The 24002-nt window shown below is 40.3% G+C and overlaps 1 protein-coding gene across 1 annotated transcript in view; it reads right to left on the bottom strand.

Moving 5' to 3' along the window:
* The window catches only part of LOC308252652 (phospholipid-transporting ATPase ABCA3-like), a gene marked incomplete at both ends in the record, with an annotated part of 430835 nt that overhangs the window by 139517 nt on the left and 267316 nt on the right, over positions 1 to 24002 (bottom strand). Inside the window, one exon of the mRNA XM_080677417.1 lies at positions 15132 to 15426. Within this exon, the coding sequence (XP_080533543.1) occupies positions 15132 to 15426 (295 nt within the window). The remainder of the gene's footprint in view (positions 1 to 15131; positions 15427 to 24002) is intronic.

Genomic DNA, 24002 nt, shown 5'->3' with positions numbered 1-24002 from the left:
TTTCACCATCCCCCTGCACCCCCAAGACAGAGAACGTTTTGCGTTCAGTCTCCCCGTTACTAATTTTAAAGGACCTATGCCCCGGTACCAATGGAAAGTACTCCCTCAAGGCATGGCGAATAGCCCCACCCTATGCCAGAAATTTGTGGCCCAAGCTATAGATCCTCTCAGACCTTGCTGGCCTTCCATCTACATTATACATTACATGGATGACATTCTCCTAGCAGGAGCTTCATGCTCTGAAGTCCTCAAATGCAGCCAAGAACTGGCTGCCCGTCTTTCCTCTTTGGGGGCTTCGAATAGCTCCTAACAAAATACAGCTTAAAGACCCCTATTACTATCTTGGTTTCGAGCTAAATCAAAACACCATTACCACTCAAAAAATTCAATTAAGAACTGATCAATTACAAACCCTCAATGATTTCCAGAAATTCTTAGGAGATATCAACTGGCTTAGACCCTACTTAAGACTAATGACGGGAGATTTAAAACCCCTCTTTGATATCCTACAAGGAGACCCTGATCCCCTTTCCCCCCGTAAACTCTCTTCAGAGGCTAAATCTTCCCTCTCCAAGGTTGAAATTGCCATCCAGCAGCAACAAATTACCTTCCTATCCTATAATAAACCTTTTTCGCTTATCATCTGTGCTACTACCCACACACCTACAGGAGTTTTATGGCAGGACAACCCCTTACTCTGGATCCATTTACCCTCATCCCCCTCCCGAGTTCTTATTCCATATCCATCATTAATAACCAAAATCCTCCGATTAGGCAGGGAACGGAGCCGTCAATATTTTGGTCGAGACCCCGATCATATTATACTTTCCTATACAAAAGAACAAATTAATTGGCTCCTCCAACAGGATGATGATTGGGTTATTTCCCTCTCCGAGTTCCAGGGAATAATAGATAATCATTACCCTCCTAATAAATTACTCCAATTTGCGCAAATACACCCTTTTATATTTCCAAAGATCACATCTAAGAGCCCCCTTAAGCAAGCATCCCTAGTATTCACAGATGGATCCTCTACTGGCATGGCAGCATACACCATTGATAGTCAAGAATTCACTATTAAATCCCCTTTCAAATCTGCACAGCTTGTTGAACTATTTGCTGTTCTACAAGTCTTCTCCAAATTGCCCACCACCCCTTTTAACCTTTATACTGATAGCTCCTATCTAGCATCCTCCATTCCTCTACTAGAAACTGTCCCTCACATCAAACCCACCACCAATGCAGTCCCCCTTTTTCAGCAATTACAAACGCTAATTACAAATAGACTAGCCCCCTTCTTCATTGGACACCTAAGGGCCCACTTAGACCTTCCCGGCCCCCTTTCTCAAGGCAATACCGTGGTAGACCGAAACACCCGACTTATATACTCCCTTTCCTTAGATCCCCTTTCCCAGGCCCAACAGGCCCACAGTATCCACCACCTCAACGCTAACACCCTCCGCCTTCTATTCAAAATTACTAGAGAACAAGCCCGAAACATCATTAAAAGCTGCCCTGGATGTGTCACTCTCTTACCCCTCCCTCACCTGGGAGTCAACCCTAGAGGTATACTCCCCAACGAGATCTGGCAGATGGACGTTACCCACATCCCTGAATTTGGCAACCTTAAATATGTCCATGTCACCATTGACACCTACAGTGGGTTTATTTTCGCCACCATCCATAGCGGAGAAGCCTCTAAAAATATCATAGCTCATGTCCTCCAATGCCTTACCGTTTTGGGGAAGCCTCAAAAAATCAAAACTGACAATGGACCTGGATATACCTCTCAGGCATTCCAAAATTTCTGCCATCAATTCCACATTAAACACACCACTGGCATTCCTTATAACCCCCAAGGACAAGGAATAGTAGTAGAACGAGCTCATCAAACCCTAAAAAACACCATAAATAAGCTAAAAACAAATAATATTTATCCCAGCAGAGGCTCCCCCTGTAACCTTTTAAATCATGCGTTATTTACATTAAATTTCTTACAACTAGACAAAGAAGGAAACTCGGCTGCCGACTGGTTCTGGCACCAGGAAACAAAAAATCAATATGCAAAAGTCATGTGGAAAGATCCTTTAACCTCAAAATGGCATGGTCCAGATCCGGTCCTCATCTGGGGACGAGGCTCCGCATGTGTTTATGACACGCAAGGAGAAGGACCCTGATGGCTACCGGAACGACTTATAAAACCCATAGACCCCCCTTCCCCCGAGAAATAACCAAATCTCCTCCAGGGAAAGAAATCCCTGAGATAAACCCTTCTCTATCCACAGACACAGAAAAATACAACGCCTAGCCAGACTGAGAAGTGACTGCTGGAAATGCTTTGGTACGTCTGGGTCATCATCATTCTTCTCCTGCTTATCATCTCTATCACTGCCCTCTACGAGTGCCGCCGAGACCCAAGGCTTGTTCCAGGAGGCAACCTTTTCTGCCCCTGCTGGGATCCAGAAAGACAGTAGATTTATCATCCAATGGCTACATCAATGGCTACATCCCTCACCATCCTCCTAACGATCGTCTCTGTCAGCTGCAGTCGTCATCAACCCTTCAACCAAACATGGTCTGTCACCTCATACATCGACGGTAAAGTACTATATTCCACCACACGCATTGCCCCATTGAACACCTTCTTCCCCACTCTCAACTTCGATCTCATGGATATTATGGAACCAGGGCCTGCCAGGAACCCCTGTAGTCAAGGCAAGGTAGATTTTTACATCTGCCCCAGCACCCGAGGTAATAGAGCAAAAATTAAACAATGTGGAGGCACTGAATCCCACTTTTGTGCCACTTGGGGATGTGAATCACAGGCACCTTGGTTAAACCCAAGGCCTGATGCCCTTGTAATTTTCTCTAGAGATCCCCTGACCCTAAATAATTGTGATAATTATCCACTTAGAGGTCATAATCCAAAGACGCCACAAAAACCCTGCAACAGACTCCTCATTTCCTTCACAGATAAAGGCAAAACTTATTCAGGCTGGACTTCTGGAGTAGATTTTGGAATTAGACAATATCTTTCCGGGACAGACTATGGAGGTGTCCTCACTATTAAACTACGAGCCACACCATCCACACCCCTGGTCAGTATCGGCCCTAACTTAGCTATCCCCCTAGCTGACAAGAATAAGTCTTCTCTAAAACCACTACCTACCAAAACAAACTCCAATACTCCCCCCACAATTCCGGCTCCCATACTGCCTCCCATTAGACCTTCATCCACCAAGGACTCTATGTTATCCTTACTCTCTGCTACCTTCCACACCCTAAACCAATCTAACCCTGATATCACCCAGTCCTGTTGGTTGTGTCTCTCCGCCATCCCTCCCTTCTATGAAGGCATAGCAACGCTCAACAATTACTCCATTGTTCAGAACATCACTCAATGCCGTTGGCAACACAGTGGACAGGGAAAAATAACACTCCAGGCTGTCTCTGGATCGGGACTCTGCCTAGGGCCCGTGCCTACTTCACATCGGCACCTCTGTAATCAAATAATTACCCCTCAGAATAATCAAGAATATTTAATTCCTAACAATAACACATGGTAGGCCTGCAGTGATGGCCTGACACCGTGCATCTATGCCCCCCTCCTCAGTAACTCCTTTTGTGTACAAGTTTCCTTAGTTCCTAAAGTATCCTATCTTAGTGATGACCAATTTTCCCACTCGTTATTCCCCGACAATGCCTCCCCTGATCCTTCCCTCAGACAGAAAAGGGAACTTATTACAACCCTCACGGTGGCCACCCTCTTAGGCCTCAGCGCCACGGGTACAGGGGTCGGAATAACCTCTCTTGTTCTTTCCAATCAATATTACAACCAAGTACAAGAAGCTATTGATGAGGACATCAAAAGTCTAGAAGGTGCCATTTCTCATCTACAAGAATCCATGACGTCTCTAGCCGAGGTGGTACTCCAAAACCGACGAGGCCTGGATCTACTTCTTCTACAACAGGGAGGCCTCTGCGCCGCCTTAGAGGAACAATGCTGCTTTTATGTTAACCATTCTGGGGTTATTAAAGACTCACTGACAAAAGTTAGAGATAGATTAGAGAAAAGGCGAAAGCTAAGAGAACAAAATCAAGATTGGGTAGAACGATGGTTTAACACCCCCCCCCGGCTTTCAACCCTATTACCCTCTATCCTAGGCCCTCTAGTCGGTCTACTCCTACTCCTTGCTTTTGGACCGTGGGCCTTTAGAAGGCTCACACATTTTATCAAACAACAAATAGATTCCCTCATAGCCAAACCCATACAAGTACATTATCACCGCTTAGCTGAGGCTGACCGTGAACAGGACTATGACCTCTACCAGCGCTCCCTCCCCACGGGGACAGCATGATGACCAGAGGAATGCTTACCTACTCCCCTCCAGGAGAAAGGTATGGGCACCGAGCTGAATGCAGAGCAAAGCACTGCAAGGGAAGGTCCCATAATCTTTCGACCCCCTCTGGTTTTCCCTGAGAGTATACCTGGCTTACATAGAGGTTGGTATCTATCAAATTTTTTTCTCTTAGATGGCCAACAGAGATGCCCATACCACATCCTACTCGGATGCTGTCTAATGAAGCAAGCCCTGGTGAGGTTGGCTGGCAGCCAATGACGGGTAAGAGGAGACGGCATACACTGAGGGGCTCTTCTATAGACCCTACCTGCAACCTAAGACAGGCACTGGATCAGAGCGATTCAGTTAGGCCGATGACGGGTAATGCAGGCATTAAACCAGGAATCCCGAGTCTCCCGACCTAAGACAGGTGCAGCCACCGCAGGGAAGACTCTCTGGCCTTAATTCCAGGCTCTATCTCTCCTCCCCAAAAGATACCGAGAGCCGTTACCTGTGGGCTTGGGAAACCCACGGGAGGAGCCGGGTCACTACTCCCTCGCTCGGTTAAAGCCCACTCCCGCTTAAAAACAGAAAGGGAGGAGATGCCGGGAGCCATAAAAGCAGAGTTCGGTCTCACTTCCTGGTCAGCCCTACTTCCTGATTAAGCAAGAACAAAGAAAGCCCGCACGCGCCAAAGAAGCCTGCGTGTGCCAAGGGCCAGAAGAACCTCCCACATCAGAAAAACCAATCAGCTAGGACAGATACCCAGTCCCCAACCAATCATCCCATGGCAACTCCTTATCCTACCCCTCCCCTCCTGAGTGCTTATATACCGCAACGCTCGAATAAAAAACGAGGCTTGATCAGAACCCTGTCTTGCCTCTGTTCTTCGCATTCCTTGTTTGTTTCATTCTCTTAGGTGGTTCCTGCGTGCCCTCGTTGTTGCCCCGCGGGCCGGGGCAATAAAGATTATAAAAAATAGTTACAAACCAGTATGAATGTATGCTAATCTTTCAACAAAAGAATGACTTCCTCTTATGCTTTCATTCAGAGACAAACTGTTTATTACGATACTAGAGGTCCGGTGCATGAAATTTGTGCACTTGGGGGGAGGGCATTCCTCAGCCCATCCTGCCCCCTCTCACAGTCCAGGAGCCCTCAGGGCAGTGGTTCTCAACCTTTCTAATGCCACCACCCTTTAATACAGTTCCTCATGTTGTGGTGACCCCCAACCATAAAATTATTTTCGTTGCTACTTCATAACTGTAATTTTGCTACTGTTAATGAATCGTAAAGTAAATATCTGTGTTTTCTGATGGTCTACACTAGCAGGGTCGCCTAAGACCATCGGAAAACACAGATATTTACATTACGATTCATAACAGTAGCAAAATTACAGTTATGAAGTAGCAACAAAAATAATTTTATGGTTGGGGGTCACCACAACATGAGGAACTGTATTAAAGGGTCAAGGCATTAGAAAGGTTGAGAACCACTGCCTCAGGGGATGTCCCACTGATGGCTTAGGCCTGCTCCCTGCAGGCCTAAGCCGTCAGTAGGCCTCCCTCTGCAGGAGGCTATCTTGCTGATCAGGGGAAGGCACCACCCCCATCACCCCGCTGCTGCTACCACTGCTGGCCACCACAGCCACCAAGGTGTTTTCATCAACACGGACTCCAGTCCCTTCACCAGGAAAAAAATGACAACTTTCTTTAGGCATTTTCAAGATGTCTCTTTCATAGGATATGACATTTCTTCCTTCCTTTCTTTTTTTTTTTTTATCCTCACCCTAGGATATTTTTCCATTGATTTTTAGAGAGCATGGAAGAGAGAGGGAAAGACAGAGAGAAACATCAATGTGAGAAGGACGCTTCAATTGGTTGCCTTCTGAATGAGCCATGACCTGGGCCCCAGCTAGGGAGGAGCCTGCAACCTAGGTACATGCCCTTGACCAGAATCTAACCTGCACCCTGTGGTCATCAGGCTGAGGCTCTAGCCACTGAGCCAAACTGGCTAGGGCAGGATATGACATTTCTTAGCCCTCCAGTAGCGGACCTTCGTTTTTTCCTCCAGGAGTGTGGTGGAAAAACCCTTAGATCACCTTCTTGGATTCTTATTAGGCAAGTTACCAAGAACACTGTGAGTGGTGTACAGGGAGCTTAGCCAATGAGCTGTCAGAAAAGGTGTTTCCTCTGCAGCTCACACACAGAGGCAGGACTGCTGGCGAGGGTGGGCCCTCTCCCTCTCCCTCTCCCTCTCCCTCTCCCTCTCCCTCTCCCTCTCCCTCTCCCTCTCCCTCTCCCTCTCCCTCTCCCTCTCCCTCTCCCTCTTCCTCTCCCTGCCCCTCTCCCTTTCCCTCTCCCTCTCCCTCTCCCTCTCCCTGTCCCTCTCCCTCTTCCTCTGGTACACTCTCTCTAAAAAAGTAGTGAAAAAATATCCTCTGGTGAGTATTAAAAAACAAAACAAAACAAAACAAAACATAAAACAACAGGCCTCCTCCTTGGAGATGCTGAATAAGTAGGCCTGAAAGAGAGAATTCTTGGCGCTGTGAAGATCCCTACATGAATTTTATTAACAATATTTGGAAAATTAGCTTAAGCCACACCAATGATTCAAATTTGTGCTTTTCTGTGTTCCAGGGAAGAATCAAATGATATTTTATTGTGTCAAAACAAAATTTTGCATGTGTTAAATACATAATTCTTATTAAAATACATAATAGCAGATGCAAAAGTTCTGTTTAACTCGTTGAAGGGACTGGCAGGATGATAATGCTGTTCCAAATGAGATTGCCAAAGATGAAAACCTAAAGTAAAACTGCTAAATTAGATACAATCTGGTTAATGTCCTATAGGACAATAAAACCATCACTTTTTTGAATTGGTGTGTTTTCTAGAAATTAGTTACATCTTTAAAAGCCTAAAAATTCTTTTCATCTTCTCACTTTGCTGATCATTATATGTAACTTTTCAGGGCTGTAAAATGTCAAAATATATGGAACTTATTTAATTGTAAATAGTGTGTCAGAGTTATGTGTTTCATAGAAAAGGAAATGATCATTCTGTGTGCCTCTAATGCCCCAATTATACTGAAAGGACTTGCTGTCAACGTTTTACTCTGGGCCTGTGCTGGGCCACAGCCTGTGCTCGCCTCCCAGGGCCGGCAATAGTCCCGGATGGCTGCGGGCATGGCTTGGTGGTGCCGGCGATAGTCCCAGGAGGCTGCGGGTTTGGCTTGGCGGTGCCAGTGATGGTCCCAGGAGGCTGTGGGCTTGGTGCCCATCCCTGGGACTCAGGCTGCTTGGCGCCTGTGTATGCAAATTAACCCACCATCTTTGTTGGGTTAATTTGCATACTCACTCCTGATTGGCTGGTGGGCATTGCAGACGTATGGTCAGTTTGCATCTTTCTTTTATTAGTGTATATTCTACTTCAAAGCTGCAGAATACATTTTTTTCCCAAGTGCACACAGGACATACTCAAAGATAGACCACATGTCAGGACACAAATAAGTTTCTGCAAAATTAAAAGGATTGAAAGCATATCAAACATCTTCTTGGATCACAGTGGCATGAAACTAGAAATCAATCACAATAAAACACTCAAAAACATTCAAATACATGGAGGCTAAATACTATGTTATTAAACAATGAATGGGTTATCATTGAAATTGAAGAAATAAAAAACTTCCTGGACACAAAGGAAAATGAACACACAACAACCCCAAATCTATTGGACATAGCAAAAGCAGTTCTGAGAGGGAAGTTCATAGCATTACAGCCTTTCTCAAGAAATGAGAAAGAGTTTAATAAGCTATCTAACACTACAACTAAAAGAATCAAAAAAGAACAAGAAAAGCCCAGAGTAAGTAGAAGGCAGAAAATAATAAAGATCAGAGTGGAAATAAATAATATAGAGACTGAAAAAGAACAATAACAAAATATCAATGAACCCAAGAGCTGGTTCTTTGAAAACATAAACAAGATTGATGAGCCTTTATCCAGACTCATCAAGAAACAAAGAGAGAAGACCCAAAATAAATAAGATCAGATATGAAAGTGGTGAAGTAACAACTGATGTCACAGAAATACAAAGAACTGTAAGAAAATATTATGAACAACTATATGCCAACAAGCCGAACAACCTGGACAAAATGGATAAAATTTGAAAAAACAAACAAACCATTCTTCCAAAATTGAATCAGGAAGAATCAGAAAACCCGAATAGGCCGATAACAACTAATGAAATTGAAGCAGTAAAAAACAACAACACACCCAAATCTCAGCAAACAAAAGCCCTGGTCCAGACGGTTTCACAGGGTAGTTTTATCAAACATTCATGGAAGAACTAACACCTATCTATCCTCCTCAAACTATTCCAAAACATCTAAGAGGAAGAAACATTCCAAGCTCTTTTTACTAGGCCAGCATCATCCTAATTCCAAAACCAGATAAAGACACTACAAAGAAAGAGAATTACAGGCCAATATCCCTGATGAACATAGATGCTAAAATCCTCAAAAAATATTAGCAAATCAGGCCTTGCAATATATTAAAAAGATCATACACCATGACCAAGTGGGATTTATTCCAGGGATGTAATGCTGCTACAATATTTGCAAATCAATAAATGTGATAGATCATATTAACAAAATGAAGACAAAAATCACATGGTCATATTAATAGACCAAGAAAAATGTATTCAACAAAATCCAACAGCCATTTTTTGAGAAAACCTCTCAGCAAAATGGGAATAGAGAGATCATACTTTAATGTAATAACAGTCAACATCATATTCAATGGGCAAAACAAAAAACATCCCCCCCCTAAGAATAGGAACAAGACAGGGTTGTCTGCTTTTACCACTTTTATTCAACATAGTAATAGAAGTCTTAGCCACAGCGATCAGACAAGAAGAAAACATAAAAGACATCTGAATAGGAAAGGAGGAAATAAAACTCTCACTATGTGCAGATGACATGATATTATACATAGAAATTTCTAAGGACTCCACCAAAAAACTACTAGATTTAATAAATGAATTTGGCAATGCATTAGGACACAAAATTAGCACCTGGAAATTGATGGCATTAGAATACACAATACTGATCTCTCAGATAGAGAAACAAAAAACAATCTCATTTACCATGGCCAAAAAAAATTATGATACTTATAAGTAAATTTAACCTAGGGAGTAAAAGACCTGTACTCAGAAAACTACAGGACTTTGATAAAAGAGATAGAAGGAGATAAAACAAGTGGAAGACTATACTGGTTCATGGATTGGTAAGATTAACTATCTAAAGAAATCTATAGATTCAATGCAATCCCAATGGCATATATTTAGAACAAATATTCCAAAAATTCATATGAACATTCCATCTCAAAATAGTCACAGCAATCTTGAGAAAGATGAACAAATTTGGAAGGATCGCAATACCAGATATAAAGTTATACTATAAAGCCACTGTACTCAAAATAGCTTGGCACAACAACAGGCATATAGACTAATGGATCAGATCAGAAAACCCAGAAATTGACCCAAGTTATTATGTTCAATTAGTATTTGACAATGGAGGCAAGGCATACAATGGAGTAAAGATAGTCTCTTTAATAAATGGTGTTGGGATAATTGGATATGTACATGCAAAAGAATTAAACTAGACTACTAACTTATACCATACATAAGAATAAACTAAAAATAAATAAATGACTCAAATCTAAGATGTGAAATCATAAAAATCCTAGAAGAAAAAGTAGGCAGTAAAGTATTAGACATCTCACATAGCAGAATGTTCACAGATACATCTCCTAGGGAAAGAGAAACAAAAGATAAATAAACAAATGGACTGCATCAAACTAAAATGCTTCTGCAAAGCAAAAGAAAACCAGAATCTAATTGAAAAGGGAACCCCCTGTATGGGATTACCTTTATGCCAACTACACATCTGATAAAGTGGTTAATCTCCAAAAATATATAAAGTACTCACACAACTCAACAAAAGAAAGACAAACAACCCAATTAAAAAATGGGCAGAGGACCTAAATAGATACTTCTCCAAAGAGGACATACAAAAGGCCAAGAGACATATGAAACAATGCTCAACATCACTAATCATCAGAGAGATTCAGATTAAAATGACAATGAGGTATCATCTCACACCTGTCAGAATGGCTATCACCAAGAAATCAAGAAATGACAAGTACTGGCGAGGATGTGGAGAAAAGGGACCACTAGTACACTGCTGGTGGGAATGCAGAGTGGTACAACTACTTTGCAAAACAGCATGGAGTTTCCTGAAAAAATTAAAAATGGAATTGCCATTTGATTTAGTAATCCCACTCTTAGGAACATATCCTAAGACGCCTGAAACACCAGTCAGAAAAAAATATATGCACTCCTGTGTTCATAGCAGAATTATTTACAATAGTTAAGATCTGAAATCAGCAGATGAGTGAATTAAAAATCTCTGGTACATTTATACAATGGAATACTATTCAGCTCTAAAAAAGAATGATCTCTTAAAGTTTGGGGCAGCATGGAGGGAACTGGAGAGTATTATGTTAAGTGAAATATGCTTGTCAGAGAAACATGTATCACATGTTTTTTGCTGTTCTGATTAGTGTTTTTTGCTTCCTTAACTTCCAAATAGCTGATTTGATTCTTGGTTTCATCTATTCTACTGCTGATAGTCTGCAAATTATACTTAATTTCAGTTAGTATATCCTTCATTTCTGCCTGGTTCTTTTTATGCAGTTGAGATTCTCACTAATTCATTGAGCCTCTTATAACCAGTGTTTTGAACTCTGCATCTAGTAGATCACTTGTCTCCATTCTTTTCAGTTATCTTAATGACACTTTGTTCTGTTCACTTATATGTGGAATCTAATGAAGAAAATAAACTGATGAATAAAACAGATACAGAGAGATTGAATCATGCAACAGACTGACTAATTTCAGGGGGGCAGGAAGAGATTAACTAAATAACTTATATGCATATATGCATAGCTTCTGGACACACAATAGAGTGGGAGTGGGTTGAATGAAGTCAATGGGGGAATAACAGAAGATATCTGTAACACTTTCAATAATAAAATGGTTGATGGTCAGTGTTTATATCCAGTCCTTTTAGCTGATTGGCCTGAGGGTAAATACCTCCCATTTATGGGCCAACATCAATGAAGACTCAACTACAATAGGAGGGTCGACACAACCCAAATGTGGGGCCCAGCTTGGATGATCAAGAGACTATAACACTAGATCCCACAGAATACCTACTACATTAGCCTGGGAGATGTAGCAGTCCTACCTAATACATACACACACACAGGAGGCTGCCAAAATTAGGAGACAAAGAAGTATGTCCCAAATGAAAGAACAGAACAAAGTTTCATTAAGAGAACTGAAAAGAATGGAGACAAGTGATCTACTAGATGCAGAGTTCAAAACACTGGTTATAAGAGGCTCAATGATTTAGCGAGAATATCAACTGCATAAAAAGAACCAGGTAGAAATGAAGGATATACTAATTGAAATTAAGTATAATTTTCAGACTATCAGCAGTAGAATAGATGAAACCAAGAATCAAATCAGCTATTTGGAAGTTAAGGAAGCAAAAAACACTAATCAGAACAGCAAAAAGAAAAAGGAATAAAAAATAATCAGGATAGTGTAAGGAACCTCTGGAACAACTTCAAGCATACCAATATTTGCATCATGGGGATTCTGGAAGGAGAAGAGAGAAAGAGCAAGGAATTGAAAACCTATTTGAAAAAAAATGACAGAAAACTTTGCCAACTTGGTGAAGGAAATAAACATACAAGTTCAAGAAGTGCAGAGAGTTCCAAACAAGATGAACCCAAAGAGCTCCAAACCAAGACACATGATAATTAAAACACAAAAGGTTAAAGACAAAGAGAGAGTCTCATAAGCACCAAAAGAAAAGCAGTTAGTTACCTACAGTGGAATTCCTACAAGGATGTCAGCTGATTTCCCAACAGAAACTTTGCAGGCCAGAAGGAAGTGGTAAGAAATATTCAAAGTCATTTAAAGCAAGGAAAGAACTCTTACCATTCACAACAGCATGGAGAGTTCTGATGGAGAGTAATGAACATGGAGAGCATTATGCTAAGCAAAATAAGCCAGTCAGAGAAAGATAATTATCACATGATCTCACTCCTTTGTGGAATATAATAAACAACATAAACTGATTAACATAAATAGATCCAGAGATAGAGAAGTATTGAAGAGACCATCAAATTTCAGAGGGAAGGCAGGGTAGCGGGGAAGAGATCAACCAAAGGACTTGAATGCATGCATCCTATATAATAAAAGCCTAATATGCTAAGTGTCCAGTTATCTGGGCAGCCGTTTAACCAATCAAATGTAATATGCTAAAGATATGCTAAGGCCGCTCAACTGCTTGCTATGACATGCACTGACCACCAGGGGGCAGATGCTCTGACTGGTAGGTTAGCTTGTTGCTGGGGTCTGGCCGATCGGGATTGAGTGAGACGGGCCGGACAACCTTGGAGCCCTCCCGCAGTCCCTCTCCGGCTGGCCAACCTCCGCATCCCTCCCTGGCCCCAATTGTGCACTGATGGATTCCTCAGCCTGGCCTGCACCCTCTCGCAATCTGGGACCCCTCAGGGGATGTTGGAGAGCCAGTTTTGGCTTGATCCCACAGGCCAGGCCAAGGGAACCCACTGTTGCATGAACTTGTGCACCAGGCCTCTAGTATAAGCATAAACAATGGACACAGACTCTATGGGGAAGGGGGCATATGTGTGTGGGGGAGGTGGTTGGGGAGAGGTCAGTAGGGGAAAAAGGAGACATAAGTAATACTTTAAACAATAAAGAATTTAAAAAAAGGACCTACAGTCATGATTACTCTACCCAGCAAACCTGTCATTTAGAATAGAAGGACATATAAAGACATCCCAGACAAGAAAAAGCTAAAGGAGTTTATCACCACCAAAACAGTATTATATAAAATGTTAAATGGTCATCTTTAAGAAGAAGAAAAAGAAAAGATAAAAATATGAGTAATAAAAGGTCAATAAAACCCTAGCTGGTTTGGCTCAGTGGATAGAGCATCGGCCTGCAAACTGAAAGGTCCCAGGTTCGATTCTGGTCAAGGGCACATGCCCAGGTAGTGGGCCCGATCCCCAGTGGGGGGTGTGCAGGAGGCAGCTGATCAATGACTCTCTCATCATGGATGTTTCTATCTCTCTCTCCCTCTCCCTTCCTCTCTGAAATCAATAAAAAAATATTTTTAAAAAGTCAATAAATACATTTCTATCAAAAATTTAATCTAAAAAACAAAACAAATGAACAAGCAGAACAGACACAGATTCATGCAGAGAACATTGTGATGACTGCCAGATGAGAGGGTGATTGAAGGGTTGGGTGAAAAAGTTGAAGGGATTAAGAAATTCAAGTTGGTTGTTACAGAATAGTCATGGGATGTAAAGTATAGCATAGGAAATATAGTCAATATTCTAATAACTATTCATGGTGTCAGGTGGGTGCAAGATTTATTGGGATGATAACTTAGTAAGTTGTGTGATGGCTAATCATTGGGGTGTACAACTGAAACTAATATTATATGTCAACTATAATTGAAAATAAAAATGATTAAAAATGGGGGAAAATATTGTTTTCTAAGTACTTTGTTGCTTTTCTTGGAGAGAGGTTCATTTCACCATATCAAAAATTCAAATTCTCCATCCACTAAGTTTTGGGGCAATTTGCTACACAATAGATAACAAATAAGCTACATAAAAGGAGTGTTTTTAGCATCAAAAATAAAAATGCATAAAATGTGTTCAATATGGTTTTTATGAAAATAAACATTGAACAAATTAAGTATAGTTACTTATACTATCTTCAAAAACTTAGTTTGAGGAGTCAGTCTATTAAGGCTTCAGCCACTTGTTTTAATATATTTTTTAAAAATATTTTCATTGATTCAGAGAGGAAGGAAGAGGGAGAGAGAGAAACATCAATATGAGAGATACCTGAGATACTCATTGATCAGCTGCCTCCTGCATTACCCCCCGTAGCCCCCCGGGGACAGAGCCCGAAACTTGGGTATGTGCCCTTAGCCAGAATTGAACCCAGGATCCTTCAGTCCATAGGCCAATGCTCTATCCATTGAGCCAAACCAGGTAAGGCAGCCACTTGTTTTTAGAATGGTCAATATACTAGATTAAAGGACAATCTCCCTTCTTAAAACCAACATTTCACCCTATGAGAGCTTAGAGAAACATATTTATATTCTTGTTAGAATAAAAATCTATGCTAAATTTCACAAAATAGTATTTTGGCTATTTTACCCATCCTCTGAATGGTGATACAATTAGCTGAAAGACCACCCAGTGCCAAAACACATCCATTAATTACTTACTACTTTTGTGGTCAGTTGCCTTCAGTGTACATTTTTTGCCTCTTATTTAGCTGCCTATAAGGTCATTTGTAGGAAAAGAAAGAAATGGGTAGCTAAATACCACAGTTAAATCTCTTTTTTGCAAGTGATATTCATATAGCAGCAGTCTCTTTATTTCCTACTAGAGGCCCGATGCATGAAATTCATGCAAGAATAGGCCTTCCTTTCCCTGGCTGCCAGCACTGGCTTCCCTCTGGCACCTGGGACCTGGGCTTCCCTTGGGCTGCCAGCAGGCACTCGGGACCCAGGATTTCCTTGCAGCCCTGGCTTCGTCTGGAAGGTCATCCGGAAGGACGTCCAGTCTAATTATCATATTACACTTTTATTATTATAGATGGGTCTTACCTTGCACTTCATGAAATTCTTGGTTCTTAAACATTAGAAAAATCTTAAGGTTCTTTATGAAATTCATAGCCAAATCAGATTTCCCTGAAACTGAGTAAGGCACAACTGTTCGACCATACTGACTCAAATCAATTTCTCTGATGGGTACCTCAGAATTTAAGTTTTGAGTTGTTAATAGATATGCAGTGACAACGACAATTACTGATATCTGTAGCAACATCAGCTTCCAGTTACGCAAACTGAATAGTGCTCTCTTTATAAACATGCAATAAAATTGCTGGCAGTAAAGTGGAAACTGAAAAGAGAAGAAAAACATAGCAGTACAATTGTTGGTGACTCAAGTATGATATTCAATTGAAACCCATTAATATAAATGATTCAATTTTTTACAGCAGAAGATATACACATATATTACAAATATATCCTTGAATTGGACCCAAGAAAACAACAAGCTGGTATCAAAAGTTTTATTTGTGTAAGGTAATAAGGGAAATAATTAGAATCTGGTTTCTGATCTAACTACATGAAAAATCTTGTAATGATTTTTATTCATTAATATACATGTAGTGCTTCTGATTAGAAAAACAAAATCATATTTATTTCTTTTACTTAATATTAAAAAATCACCCTTCTATATCTCCATTTTAAAAGGAAATATCCCTATAAAACTTATATGAAAGTATTATCCTTTGCTAGGTTAAAAAAATCTTTATTAGAGAAACATATTTATATTCTTGTTAGAATAAAAATCTGTCCACGTCCATAGGTACTGCATACATGCATATAATATCTTTGTCTCATCTCTTCCTGCACCCCCACATCCCCTTCCCCCTGAGAATTGTCAGTCCACTCCATTTCCATGCCCCTGATTCTATTACATTCACTAATTTATTCTGTTCATCAGATTTTGTATTCATTTGATTTTTAGATTCACTTGTTGATAGATATGTATTTGTTGTCACTTTGTTGTTCATAATTTTTTATCTTTACCTTTCTCTTCTTCCTCTTCTTAAAGAATACCCTTCAGCATTTCATATAATACTGGTTTGGTGGTGATGAACTCCTTTAGCTTTTTCTTGTCTGTGAAGCTCTTTATCTGATCTTCAATTCTAAATGATAGCTTTGCTGGGTAGAGTAATCTTGGTTGTAGGTTCTTGCTATTCATCACTTTGAATATTTCTTGCCACTCCCTTCTGGCCTTCATAGTTTCTGTTGAGAAATCAGCTGACAGTCGTATGGGTACAACCTTGTAGGTAACTAACTCTTTTTCTCTTACTGCTTTTAAGATTCTCTCTTTGTATTTTGCCCTTGGCATTTTAATTATGATGTATCTTGGTGTAGTCCTTTTTGGGTTCCTTTTGTTTGGGGTTCTCTGCACTTCCTGGGTGTGTAAGCCTATTTCTTTTACCAGGTAGGTGAAGTTTTCTGTCATTATTTCTTCAAATAGGTTTTCAATATCTTGCTCTTTCTCTTTTTTTTTTTTTTTTTTTTTTCAAATTTTTATTAAGGTATTACATGTGTACATATCTTATCATTGCCCCCGACCCCCACCCCACTCCCATATATGCCCTCACCCCCCAATGTTTTGCATCCGTTGGTTACTCTTATATACATGCATATAAGTCTTTCAGTTGATCTCTTATTTCCCCCACCTCTCCCTAACCTTACCACTGTAATTTGACAGTCTGTTTGATGCTTTACTGCCTCTGTAACTATCTTTTTGTTCATCAGTTTATAATGTTTTTCATTATCCCCAAATGAGTGGGATCATGTGGTATTTTTCTTTCATTGACTGGCTTATTTCACTTAGCATAATGTTCTCTAATTCCATCCAAGTGCCTACAAATGGTAGTAATTCCTTCTTTTTTACGGCAGCATAGTATTCCATTGTGTAGATGTACCATAGTTTTCTGATCCAGTCATCTGCTGATGGGCATTTAGGCTGTTTCCAAATCTTAGCTATTGTAAATTGTGCTGCTATGAACATAGGGGTGCATATATCCTTTCTGATTGGTGTTTCTGGTTTCTTAGGATATATTCCTAGGAGTGGGATTACTGGGTCAAATGGGAGTTCCATTTTCAGTTTTTTGAGGAAACTCCATACTGTTCTCCACAGTGGCTGCACCAGTCTGCATTCCCACCAGCAGTGCACGAGGGTTCCTTTTTCTCCACATCCTCGCCAACACTTGTCGTTTGTTGATTTGTTGATGATAGCCATTCTGACAGGTGTGAGATGGTATCGCATTGTTGTTTTGATTTGCATCTCTCGGATAATTAGTGACTTTGAGCATGTTTTCATGTGTCTCTTGGCCTTCCTTCTGTCTTCTTTCGAAAAGCTTCTATTTAGGTCCGTTGCCCATTTTTTTATTGGATCATTTATCTTCCTTTTATTAAGTTGTATAAGCTGCCTGTAGATGTTGGAAATTAAACCTTTATCAGTGATACCATTTGCAAATATGTTCTCCCATACAGTGGGGTTTCTTGTTGTTTTGTTGATGGTTTCTTTTGCTGTGCAAAAGCTTTTTATTTTGATGTAGTCCCATTTGTTTATTTTCTGTTTGGCTTCCATTACCCTAGGGGCAGTATCACTGAAAAAGTTCTTTTGGCATATGTCTGAGATTTTGCTGCCTGTGGATTCCTCTAGTATTTTTATGGTTTCCCGTCTTATATTTAAGTCCTGTACCCATTTTGAGTTTATTTTTGTGTATGGTGTAAGTTGGTGATCTAGTTTCATTTTTTTGCATGTATCTGTCCAATTTTCCCAACACCATTTATTAAAGAGACTGTCTTGACTCCATTGTATGCTCATGCCTCCTTTGTCAAATATTAAATGCGCATATTGGTTTGGGTCGATATCTGGATTCTCTATTCTGTTCCATTGATCTATATGTCTGTTCTTGTGCCAGTACCAGGCTGTTTTGAGGACAGTGGCTTTGTAATACAGCTTGAAATCTGGTATTGAGATCCCTCCTACTTTATTCTTCTTTCTCAGGATTGCTGTGGCTATTCGGGGTCTTTTTTTATTCCAGATGAATTTTTGGAGAGTTCTTTCTAGGTCTGTGAAATACGCCGTTGGTATTTTAATGGGGAGTGCATTGAATCTATAGATTGCTTTGGGTAGTATGGACATTTTAATGATGTTGATTCTACCAATCCATGAACATGGTATGTTCTTCCATCTGTTTACATCTTCCTCTATCTCTTTTTTCAGTGTCCTGTAGTTTTCCGCATATAGGTCTTTTACCTCCTTGGTTAGGTTTATTCCTAAGTATCTTAATTTTTTTGGTGCGATGGAAAATGGGATTGCTTTTTTAGTCTCTCTTTCTGTAAGTTCATTGTTGGTGTATAGAAATGCCATAGATTTCTTGGTGTTAATTTTGTATCCTGCTACATTGCCGAATTCATTTATTAAGTCTGTTAGTTTTTTGATGGAGTCTTTCGGGTTTTTTATGTACAATATCATGTCATCTGCAAATAAGGACAGCTTTACTTCTTCTTTTCCAATTTGGATGCCTTTTATTTCTTCTTCTTGTCTAATTGCAGTGGCTAATACTTCCAGTACTATGTCAAACAGGAGTGGTGAGAGTGGGCATCCCTGTCTTGTTCCTGTTCTTAGGGGAAATGGTTTTAGTTTTTGCCCATTGAGTATGATGTTAGCTGTGGGTTTATCATATATAGCTTTTATGATGTTGAGGTATGATCCTTCTATTCCCACCTTGTTGAGAGTTTTTATCAAGAAAGGGTGTTGGATTTTGTCAAATGCTTTTTCTGCATCAATTGATATGACTATGTGATTTTTATCTCTCAATTTGTTTATGTGATGTATCACATTTATTGATTTGCGGATATTGAACCATCCTTGCATTCCTGGGATAAATCCTACTTGGTCATGGTGTATGATCTTTCTGATGTACTGCTGGATCCTATTTGCTAGAATTTTATTGAGGATTTTGGCATCTACATTCATGAGAGATATTGGCCTGTAATTCTCCTTCATTGTGTTGTCTTTATCTGGTTTTTGTATTAGGGTGATGCTGGCTTCATAGAAGGAGCTGGGAAGTGTTCCTTCCTCTTGAATTTTTTGGAATAGTCTGAGGAGGATAGGTTTTAGTTCTTCCTTGAATGTTTGGTAGAACTCTCCTGTGAAGCCGTCTGGCCCCGGGCTTTTGTTTGCCGGAAGCTCTTTGATGACTGCTTCAATTTCTTCCATAGTTACTGGCATGTTGAGCTGTTTAGATTCTTCCTGATTGAGTTTTGGAAGGTTATATTTTTCTAGGAATATGTCCATTTCCTCCAGGTTGTCCAGTTTGTTGGAATAGAGTTGTTCGTAGTAATTTTTAACAATCCTTTGTATTTCGGCGGGATCTGTTGTTATTTCACCTCTTTCATTTCTGATCTTGTTTATTTGGGTCCTCTCCCTTTGCTTCTTGGTGAGCCTGGCTAGAGGTTCATCAATCTTGTTTATCCTTTCAAAGAACCAGCTCTTGGTTTTGTTGATCTTTTGTATTGTTTCTTTGGTCTCTATGTCGTTTATCTGTGCTCTGATCTTTATTATTTCCTTCCTTCTGCTTACACTGGGCTTTTCTTGTTGCTCTTTTTCTAACTCTTTGAGTTGTTGGGTTAGGTAATTTATTACCCCTGTTTCTTGTTTTTTGCAGTAGGCTTGTAGAGCTATGAACTTCCCTCTCAAGACTGCTTTCGCTGTGTCCCATAGATTTTGGATTGTTGTGTTTTCATTGTCATTTGTTGTCATGATGTTTTTTATTTCTTCTTTGATCTCTCTGGTAACCCAGTCATGGTTTAATAGCATGCTGTTTAGTCTCCATGTGTTTGATTTCTTTGGGTTGTTTTTATTGTAGTTGATTTCCAGTTTTATGCCACTGTGGTCTGAGAAGATGCTTGATATGATTTCTATCTTCTTGAATTTGAAGAGACTTTGCCTATGTCCCAACATATGGTCTATCTTTGAAAATGACCCATGTGCACTTGAGAAGAATGTATATTCTGTGGCTTTGGGGTGAAATGTTCTGAAGATGTCAATTAATTCCATCTGGTCTAGTGAGTCATTTAGGATTGATGTTTCTTTGCTGATGTTTTGTTTAGAGGATTTGTCCAATGGTGATAGTGGGGTATTAAAGTCTCCTACTATGATTGTATTGCTGTCAATGTCTCCCTTAATATCCTCCAGGAGTTTTTTTATGTATTTGGGTGCTCCTGTATTGGGTGCATATATGTTTACCAGAGTTATTTCTTCTTGTTGGATTGCTCCCTTTAGTATTATGAAATGGCCTTCCTTATCTCTTGTTATGTCCTTCAGTTTGAGATCTAATTTGTCAGAAATAAGTATTGCTACCCCAGCTTTTTTTTCAGTTCCATTTGCCTGGAAAACCTTTTTCCATCCCTTCACCCTCAGTCTGTGTGCGTCTTTTTTTCTGAGGTGGGTTTCTTGTAGACAGCAGATATATGGGTCGTGTTTTCTTATCCAATCTGTTACCCTATGTCTTTTGATTGGGGCATTTAATCCATTTACATTTAAAGTTATTATTGATAGGTACTTATTTGTCGCCATTCCTATTCTTTACCCCTGTGTTACTTCTTCGCTTCCTGTTTCTTTCTTTCTTTCTTTCTTTTTTACAGTAGACCCTTTAGCATTTCTTGCATTGCTGGTTTGGTGGTAATAAATTCCCTTAGTCCTTTTTTGTCTGTGAAGCTCCTGATTTCACCTTCAATTTTGATTGACAGCCTTGCTGGGTACAGTATTCTTGGATTCAGCCCCTTCCTTTGCATGACTTTGTATATTTCATTCCATTCCCTTCTGGCCTGATGAGTTTCTGTTGAGAAATCAGTTGCTAGTCTGATGGGGGTTCCTTTGTATGTAACTTTCTGTCTCTCTCTTGCTGCTTTTAAGATTCTTACTTTGTCGTTGGTGTTTGCCAATTTAATTATAATGTGCCTTGGCGTCGGTCTTTTGGGGTTCATTTTGCTTGGGACTCTGTGAGCTTCTTGGATTTGTGTGGGTTTTTTCTTCCCTATATCTGGGAAATTTTCTGTCATTATTTCTTCAAAGAGGTTTTCTATTCCTTGCTCCGCTTCCTTTCCTTCTGGAACCCCTATTATGCGGATGTTGTTTTGTTTCGTGTTGTCCCAAAGTTCCCTTAGACTCTCCTCCTGCCTTTTAATTTTTTTTTCTAGAAGTTGCTTTTCTTGGGTATTTTTTTCCATCTTGTCTTCTAGCTCACTGATGCGGTCCTCTGCTTCTTCTAGTCTACTCTTGATGCTTTCTATTGAGTTCTTTACAGCAGCGATGTCATTTTTCATTTCTTCTTGGTTCTTCTTCATTTCCTCTTGGTTCTTGCTCATATTGTCGAATTTGTCTTCCATTCTTTTCAGCCACCTTATGACCATTTCTCTGAATTCTTTTTCTGGAAGGTTGCTTGCCTCCATTTCGTTTACTTCCTTTTCTGGTGATGCCTGCTTTTCTTTCATATGCGGGCTGCTTCTTTGTCTCCCCATGGTCTCTCTTCTCTGGGTGTCTGGTTATGTAGTTCTCTCTCTCCTGGGTTGATTTAAAGGCACAAAATACAGCACTACCAGGTACAACTCACAAGGCACTGAACAGAAATGTATTCACGATATTAATAACCTCCAGTAAAGGTGACCACCAGAGAAAGGCAAATTAGGTGATAGGAGAGAAAGAAGAAGAGGAAAAAAGAAAGAAAGAAAGAAAAAAAGAAAAAAGGAGTGTGAAAATGAAATTGGGAAAAGGGAAAGTAAAGAGAAAAAAAAAAGTAAGAGAGACAAGAAAGTGACTAAGAGAGAAAGGGGAACAGACTATATATATTGGGGATAAAACTCCAATAGAACAATCACTAATCCCGGCAAATGCCAGCAACAAGTGCCTGGGGATTAATACAAACTACAACACCAACTAATATGGATTGAGGCAAGGGAAAGCTGAAGCACAAAACAAACAAAAAAATAAACAAAAGAAGAATAAGCAAAACAATCTCACAAAAACAGCATAAAAATTGGATATAATCTACATTCAAGCAAACAACAACAAAAGGACAGAGAGAAGGACAAGTTTATGGATAGCTCAGACAGCGAAGGGAGAGGTGTATGTGGACTTGGAGCAGGGGATTAGAGATTAGATATGTAAGTAGGGTGAAATTTTAACAAGGGGTAAACAGAAAGAATAGGGAAAATCTAAAGCAGTAAAAGGGTAAGACAAACAGGACACTGAAAAGGGGGAGGTTAGGAAGAGAGTGATGGCCTAAAGGTAGAGTTGAGATAGAGTAAAACGATGCTAAAGGAAAGATAAAAAATAGAATGTAGAACCCTAATCCCAAAATAAAATGAAGAGAAAATAAAATGACACTTTAAAAAAAAAAGATAAAATAGCAGTAGTAATAATACGGATTGAAAATAAAAATGTAATCATTAAAAAGGTAAAATCAAGTGATGAAAAAAGAAAAAAAAAGTTTCTTGATTAAAGGATGCAAAAAATGAAAATAAAAAAAAATAAAAAAATAAAAGGTAAAAATAAAATGTGAAGTAGTGAAGGTCATTCACTTCCTCTGTTTTTCTGTTTGGCACGCCTGTTTCTCAGTCCAGACAGTATTGCAGTTCCCTGCGATCCACTGCTCTTCGGTGTTGTAAGCCAGTCCTGATTTTAAGCAGGCGGTGTGTCTTAATTTCTCGTATTCCTTTATTTTTGATTACGCAAGAGTCAATTTGTGATTCAGCCCCTGGGTGGCAGTGTTTCTGGATTGACTTCCGGGTCTATCTATGGCCTCTCTAGGCAGTGTTAGAGCCTTTTTTCTCTGTGGCACTGCCACCGGCCTGTGGGCGTGGTCTGCCTCAGAGCTGACTCTCTGATGGTCACTCCCCGCTCCGATCCCCAGGTTCCAGAAAAACAACTTTCCCCTGCAGTCTCCCAGGGTGTCCCCAACTGGGTGATCCTATGTATTGGGCTTAGTAATCAGAAGCAAGGATTTGAAGAGGAAAAAGCCCAAGTGTGCGAACTCCAGGACTGCGAGTAAACCCAGGCACAAAGGGAGCGCACGGGCTGCGCGTAAGTCTGGACAGCCTGAAATTCTTAGGGTGTCCCTGCACTTCAGATCAAAATGGGTTGCTTTTTAGAGTGCCCTTCTCTTAGCAGCTCTGAGGACCCCTTTCCACAATCACAGATCACGCCAGCCCCTACAGCCACGGATTTTTCTAGGCACAGACTTCCCTGGTCCTCCAGCTCCCGCAAAACGCGCGTTCCTCTCTCCCGCCGGGACCAGAGACCTCACCTTATCCCAGGCGAAATCTGACCTTTCCGTGGTGGAGTGTAGAGCTCCTCTGAACCCGTGTGCTTGCGCCAGTTGGGGAGCGTTGTTCTGGGGCTCGCAGCTGTTCCTGGGGTGCCGCAGTTGTGGATTCTCAGGCTTCAGATAAGCTCCACTTCCCGGATCAAGATCTGCTCTTTCTCTTCTTTTGGCACCCCCATAATTCAGATGTTGGTATGCTTAAAGTTGTCCCAGAGGCTCCTTACACTATCTTCATGTTTTTGGATTCTTTCTTCTTTTTGCTCTTCCAGTCCTGTGTTTTCTGCTTCCTTGTATTTCAAATCTTTGACTTGATTCTTGTGATCCTCTACTCTACAGTTGAATCTCTGTGTATTATTCTTTATTTCAGTCAGTGTATGCTTAATTTCTGACTGGTTCTTTTCCTTTTTTTTTTTTTGGCATTCTCACTAAGATCCTTGAAGGTCTCACTAAGTTTCTCGGAGGTTTCTAGAAGATTCTTGAGTAACCTTATCTGTGGGTTTGAACTCTATATCCAGTAGTTTGTTTTCTTTCATTTCTTTCATTTGTGACACATTTC

Source organism: Plecotus auritus (genome assembly GCF_963455305.1).
Source record: "Plecotus auritus genome assembly, chromosome: 7".
Classification (NCBI taxonomy): Eukaryota; Metazoa; Chordata; class Mammalia; order Chiroptera; family Vespertilionidae; genus Plecotus; species Plecotus auritus.
Note: the sequence above shows the minus strand (reverse complement) of the source record. Positions and strands in the feature narration are given on the sequence as shown.